At 36.4% G+C, this 7,209-nt stretch overlaps 1 protein-coding gene across 4 annotated transcripts in view; it reads right to left on the bottom strand.

Annotated features, from left to right (window-relative positions):
• Positions 1-673: 673 nt before the first annotated feature.
• ZNF267 (zinc finger protein 267) overlaps positions 674-7,209 on the bottom strand; it is a 36,842-nt gene continuing 30,306 nt past the window's right edge. For all 4 annotated transcript variants that reach the window (XM_017520044.2, XM_017520042.2, XM_017520045.2 and 1 more), the window contains one exon: positions 674-3,500. In XM_017520044.2, the coding sequence (XP_017375533.1) occupies positions 1,495-3,500 (2,006 nt within the window). In that variant the 3' untranslated portion in view covers positions 674-1,494. The remainder of the gene's footprint in view (positions 3,501-7,209) is intronic.

Here is a 7,209-nt window from a genome sequence, read left to right as displayed (position 1 = left end):
TTTCCCAATATACTAATCTTGCAGTTCTGTTTCTACATTTTTTTAAAGTGAGGCTAATTACTTAATGAATGTTGACAGGAACTATCTTCATATTTCCCTGATACAGGTGAAGATGCTATTTTCATCACATCATATATTCAACTCTTTCACTGTCTTCTATCACATCAAATAATACTAAAGATACCTACTTTATTCTATATTAAAGATATGTTAGTACTTTAATCAGTGGTCTCTAACCTTTTTGGTACCAGGGACTGGTTTCATGGAATACAATTTTTCTACAAACCAGCAAGGAAAGAGATGGTTTCGGTATGAAATATTCTATCTCAGATCATCAGGCATTAGTTGAAGTCTCCTAAGGAGCACAAACCTAGATCCCTCACATGCACAGTTCACAATAGGGTTTGTGAAAATCTAATAACACCACTCATCTGAGAGGAGGCAGAGCTCAGGTGGTAATGCTCATTCACCCACCACTCACATCCTGCTGTGCTGCCCAGTTTCTAACAGACCACACAGACCAGTACCAGTGTGCAGCCTGGGGAATGGGGACCCCTGGTTTAAATGAACTTTGTTTTCTTTTACTTACAGGAATTGGTGAAGTAATTTGTCTTAAAAATTCAGAATATCCCTCTTACTTTAATACAGAAAAATGCTCTAAACACATATCATCTGTTTACATCCATTAACACTTTATTCAAACACAAAGAGCATATTTTTAAACATTCTCTTCATGTGTTTTATATTTGGCATTAAACTCCCATGAAAAATGTGGATAATAATGATGTTCACCTACTGTAGACGGATCTTACATTGTTCTGATGCAGAAAAAAAACAGAACACATATTTTCAAATGAACAACATGGATTCAGGAAATGCAGCAATGGATTTGAGAGCTGAATTATATAAATAATATTTGCTTTCCAAAAACCTTGAATACTGTAAATACAAATGAAGTATCCATGAAATGTACCTGTCAAAATATCAATGTTCTTGCTACTTTAAAACATATAAGCAAATAAATTATCTAATTATTTTGCCTTTATTCTGTATAAAAAATACTCTTATTTAGAGTAAAGGCTGAAAGTGTCTGTGCTTCAGTCCTTTCTTGAGTAAATTCTGACACATTTAGACTTCATTTTTTATTAAATACTTCCTCACATTTATCACATCCGCAAACTTTTTCTATGAACCCCTAGGTGACTCATAAATTTGATATCTTGAGTAAAACTTTTCACATTTTTATATCTATACTGTTTCTCTAGTATGGATTACCTTGAGTAAGGGTTAAGCACGGTTTAAATAATTTGCCACATTTTTAATATCTGTGTGGCTTTTTTCCAGTTTATATTCTCTGCTGTTGTCTAAGGCTTGAAAAATGGTTAAAGGTTATGCACATTCTTAACCCTTGTAGGGTTTCACTCCCATACAAATTATCTGATGCACAATAAGACATAGGTAACAAGTAAAAAATTTGCTCCGTGTTTTACATTTTTAAAGTTTTTCTCTAGTATGACTTCTCTGATGTGCAGTGAGGTATGACCTAGAGTTAAAGGCTTTGCCGCATTCTTCACATTTATAAGGTCTCTCTCCAGTATGACTTCTCTGATGTGTAGTGAGGTATGACCTATAATTAAAGGCTTTGCCACATTCTTCACATTTGTAGGGTCTCTCTCCAGTATGACTTCTCCGATGGGTAGTGAGGTATGACCTAGAGTTAAAGGCTTTGCCACATACCTCACATTTGTAGGGTCTCTCTCCAGTATGACTTCTCCGATGTGTAGTGAGGTATGACCTATAGTTAAAGGCTTTGCCACATTCTTCACATTTGTAGGGTCTCTGGCCAGTATGAATTCTCTGATGCTGAATAACATCTGAACTATAACTAAAGGCTTTGCCACATTCTTTACAGGTATAGGGTTTCTCACCAGTATGACTTCTCCGATGCACAGTAAGACCTGAGGAGTCACTAAAGGATTTGCTACATGCTTTACATTTGTACGGTTTTTCTCCAGTATGAGTTCTATGATGCCGAATAAGGTGTGAACTATAAGGAAAGGCTTTGCCACATTCTTTACATTTATAGGGTTTCTCTCCAGTATGAATTCTCTCATGCACAATAAGATTTGAGAAGCAAGTAAAAGGTTTGGCACATACTTTACATTTGTAAAGATTTTCTCCAGTATGAATTTTCCGATGTTGAGTAAGGCATGAACTACGGCTAAAGACTTTGCCACATTCTTTACACTTAAAAGGCTTCTCTCCAGTATGAACTCTCTGATGCATAATAAGATTTGAAGAACGAGCATAAGATTTGCTACATACTTTACATTTGTAAAGTTTTTCTCCTGTATGAGTTGTCTGATGTTGAGTAAGGCATGAACTACGGTTAAAAGCCTTGCCACATTCCTTACATTTATAAGGTTTCTCTCCAGTATGAATTCGCTTATGTTTAGTAAGGTATGAACTACAGCGAAAGGCTTTGCCACATTCTTTACATTTGTAGGGTTTCTCTCCAGTATGAATTCTCTGATGCACAGTAAGATTGGAGGAACGAGTAAAAGATTTGCTACACGCTTTACATTTGTAGAGGTTTTCTCCAGTATGAATTCGCTGATGTTTAGTAAGGTATAAACTACAGTTAAGGTTAAAAACTTGGCCACATTCTTTCCATTTATAAGCCTTCTCTTCGGTAGGAATGATCTGATTTTGAGTAAGGTACAAACTATGGTTAAAGCTATCACCACATTTTTCACATTTGTATGGTTTCTCTTCATTATTGATTACCTGCTTTCTAAGATTTGATGATTGACTAAGGTCTTTATCATATTTATTACATCTATGTGAGTCTTTTCTGATAGGGATGGTCTGATGTTGAATATGTTTTAATGACTGGGTACAAACTTCTACACATTTATCACATTTGTAAGACTCTTCTTGCTTCTCTTGCACATGCATACTCTGAAGAAAGACTTTCTCAAATTCTTTACGTTTGTATTGTTTCTCTAGAAAATAATTTTCCTGATGATTTTTAGGGCTTGACCTTTGGTTCAAGATTTTATCAGAATTATTGCACTGATAATTTTTGTCTCCAATAAAAATATCTTGGTAACCATTTAGAGTAGAGACCTGCCCAAAGAACACTGAAGGTTTATCATATATGTGATGTTTTCCCCAAATATCAATTTCCTGTTGTTGATTAACCAATGATGAATGAGTAAAGATCTTCCTATATTGATCAAAGTTATAGCTTTTGGCACAAGAAGAAAGTATTTGTTGGTGAAACAAACTTTCAATAGAGGACTCATCAAATTGATCATATTTAAAAGTCTTTTCATCGTAACACCCACTGTGCCCTTCACACTCCTCCCTTTTCCACCTTTTCCTTATATGTAAATTCTCAAGGTCACAGCTCTCATGTGTCCTCGGTATCACTTTTTGGAATGACGCCTCTGTGCAGTGCTCTGTCAACAGGTCCTTGTTATAATGCGAAAACATATCTGAAAAGATATAAAAATTTTAAGAATTCCAATTACTAGATTCAGGTACATATATTTTATAAATCTAATATACAAAATTATGCTAAGTTAAGAACACAACAGTTGAGTGAGAAACTTGAGGTCCTATTTCCTCAACTGATATGCAAACTTTACTACAATAACCTTACTACAATAAAGTGGCATGTGAACTACTAAGTCACCAACAGTGGAGGAAAGGGAGTGTTTGTGCCACCCCTCCCTTACCCCTCAAGAGCGTCTGCATGACGCTGGGAGAAAACTGTACATTTCGGAGACAGAGAGCACAGTGACTAGAGGACTACATAGAACCCAGTGCTGCTCTGTCACAGCGTAGACCTGGCAGGATTCATCACCTTCTGACTTAGGAGCTGCTGGTCTCTGAATAACCAACAGTGACACTTCAGTAACACATCATGAACATTAGATTCTGAGATGTACTGGCTTCAGGTGTGACCCAGAACATTTCCCGCTGTGGTGGGTATAGTGAAAGACACCTGCTTCAGCGAAGAAGAGGAAAAAGTAAAGGGGACTCTGTTTTGCACTGCTTGGCCACAGTGAGGTAGAGAATCAAGCAGACTCTTGGGTCCCCAAGCCAGCATTTCTGGACCTGCCCTAAGCCAAAGAGTAAGTCCCAGACACGGAAGCAGTCATCACAAGCTGACTAAAGGGTGCTTGGGTGTTGAGTGAACATCAGTGATAGCCCAGTGAAAACCCCTGTGCACTGGCGGTGGTGACTGGTGGTGGTGGCAGAGAGCATGAGGCTCCTCTGCCTGCAGCAAGGGGAAAGAGGAGTGGGAAGGATGTTGTCTTGTGATTTGAATGCCAGCTTAGCTGCAGGAGAATAGAACATGAGATAAATAAGGTTTTTGACTTCAATACCTGGCTCCCACACAACATCTCTTGACCCACCTGGGGCCAAAGGGAACTTATAGCCCTGAGGAGACACAAACCTGGCTTGTTGCCACCTGCTGATTGTAAACCCCTAAGGTCTTGAGTAAACTTAGGTGGTACCCAAGCAGTAATTACACTGGGCCTTGGGTGAGACCCACTGCTGTGCTCACTTTAGATCTAAATTACCACAGTCCCAGTGGTGGGGGCAAGAGGGAAGCTTGTGTCACCCCACCCCAGCTCCAGGTAGCACAGCAAAGAGAGAGAACTCCATTTGTCTGCAAGAAACTGAGGGAAGAGAACAAGAGTCTCTGCTTGGTAATCCAGATAATTCATTCAGATTTTAACCAAGATCAACAACATGGTACCTCTATGAGTCTGCAAGAACTATGTTATTGAGTTTGAGGTCCAAGTACCTTCAAATTCCTAGGAAGCCTTCCCAACAAGGGTGGGCACTAAGCCCGGACTGTGAAGGCTACAATCAATGCCCAGACACAGACAAACATGTACACATTAAAATGATCCAGGAAAATGTGGCCTCACCTAACAAACTGAATAAGAGACCAATCCTGAAGAAACAAAATAAGTTACTTTTCAGACAGATAATTCACAATAGTTGTGTTGAGGAAACAAATTAAAGATAACATGAAGAAGGAATTCAGATTCTATCAGATAAATTGAACAAACAGATTAAAATAAAAGGAATCAAGCAGCAATTGAAGTTTAAAAATGCAACTGGCATACTGAATAATGCATCAGTGATTCTTAATTCTTAATAGAACTGATCAAACAGAAGAAAGAATTAGTGAGCTCAAAGACAGGCTACTTGAAAATACACAGTCCGAGGAGACAAAAGGAAATAAGTGCAAAAACAATGAAGCAGGCCTACAAGATCTAGAAAAAAGCCTGAAAAGGGCAAATCTAAGGGTTATTCACCTTAAAGAGAGAAAGAGATAGGTATAGAAAATTTATTCAAGGAATATGATCAGAGAACTTCCCAAATCCATAGAAAGGTATCAATATCTAAGTACAATAAGGTTACAGAATGCAAAGCATATTGAACTCAAAGACGACTACCTCAAAACATTTAATAATCAAACTCCCAAAAATTAAGAATAAAGGATCCTAAAGGCAGCAAGTGAAAAGAAACAGCATACAATGAAACTCTAGTATGTCTGGCAGCAGACTTTCAGTGGAAACCTTACAGGCCAGAAGAGAGTAGCATGACATATTTGATGTGCTGAAGGAACAAAGGTTTTACCCTAGAATAGTGTAACCAGTGAAAATATCCCATAAGCATGAAGGAGAAAAAAAAAAAAAAAAACCTTCCCAGGCAAACACTGAGGGATTTCATCAAAACCAGACCTGTCCTACAAGTAATACTAAGGGGCATTCTCTTTCATCTGTAAGAAGAGAATGTTAATGAGCAATAAATAAGAAGTCATAGAATTCATTGGTAATAGCACAGAGAAAAACTGAATATAATATGATAATTGTGGTGTGTAAAATACTCAAGTAGAAATACCCATTGATGAATCAGTACAACTACACTAGTGTTTCAAGACATAGACAGTACAATAAGACATAAAGAGAACCAACAAAGTTTAAAAATGGGGAAACAAAGTTAAAGGTAGAGTTTTTGCTAGTTTTGGTCATCAGTTAAAAATAATAGGCTATAAAATAGTATTTGTAAGCCTCATGGTAACCTCAAATTAAAAAAAAAACAACATAGAACAGATAAACAATGCAATAAAAAGCAAAAAATTATACCACCAAGAAAAATCACATTCACTAAAATGAAGACAGGAAGGGCAAAAGAAAGAGAAGATACAAAACCAGAAAATAACAAAATAGCAGGAGTAAAAACACATGCTTATCAATAATAACGCTGAATGGAAATGCACTAAGCACTCCAATTAAATAACACAGAATGAGTGAGAAAAAGAACAAGAAATACCCAGTGGTCTGCTACCTACAAGAAACACACTTCAACTGTAAAAAAAAAAAAAAAAAAAAAAAAAAAAAAAAAAAAAAAAAAAAAAAAAAAAAAAAAAAACAGGAGAAGCTATACTTAGACAAAATATATCTCAAGACAAAAACTGTAAGAAGACAGAAAAGAAGTCATTTTATGATGATAAAGGAATCAATTCAGCCAGAAAATATAACAATTTTAAATATACATGCACCCTACACTAAAGCACTGAGACATATATAGCAAATCATATTCAGCTAAAAAGAGAGGCTCCAATACAATAGCAATTGAGACTTAACACACCACTTTCAGCACTGTACAGATCTTACAGACAGAAAATCATGAAAGAAACATCAGACTTAATCTGAACTATAAGTCAAATATACCTAATAAATATTAACAGAACATTTCATCTAATGACTGCAGAACACAGATTGTTCTCAACACATAATTTTCAAAGATACACAACATTTTAGGTTACAAAACAAGACTTATTCAGAAAAGTGAAATAATATCAAACATTTCTGCTCACAATGGAATATAACTAGAAATCAGTAACAAGAAGTTTGGAAACTATACAAACAAATAGAAATTAAACAGTATGCCCCTGAATGAAAAGTGAATCAATAAAGAAATTAAGAAGGAAACTGAAAAACTTCTTCAAACAAATAATGAAAAAAACCACATACCAAAACCTATGGGATACAGCAAAAGAAGTACTAAGAGAGAAATATATAGATAATGTGTTTACATCAAAAAAGAAAGAAAGCCGGGCGCGGTGGCTCACGCCTGTAATCCCAGCACTTTGGGAGGCCGAGGCGGGTGGATCAC

Source organism: Cebus imitator, unplaced genomic scaffold, assembly GCF_001604975.1.
Source record: "Cebus imitator isolate Cc_AM_T3 unplaced genomic scaffold, Cebus_imitator-1.0 Scaffold794, whole genome shotgun sequence".
Lineage (NCBI taxonomy): Eukaryota > Metazoa > Chordata > Mammalia > Primates > Cebidae > Cebus > Cebus imitator.
This window is presented reverse-complemented; position numbering and strand designations above follow the sequence as displayed.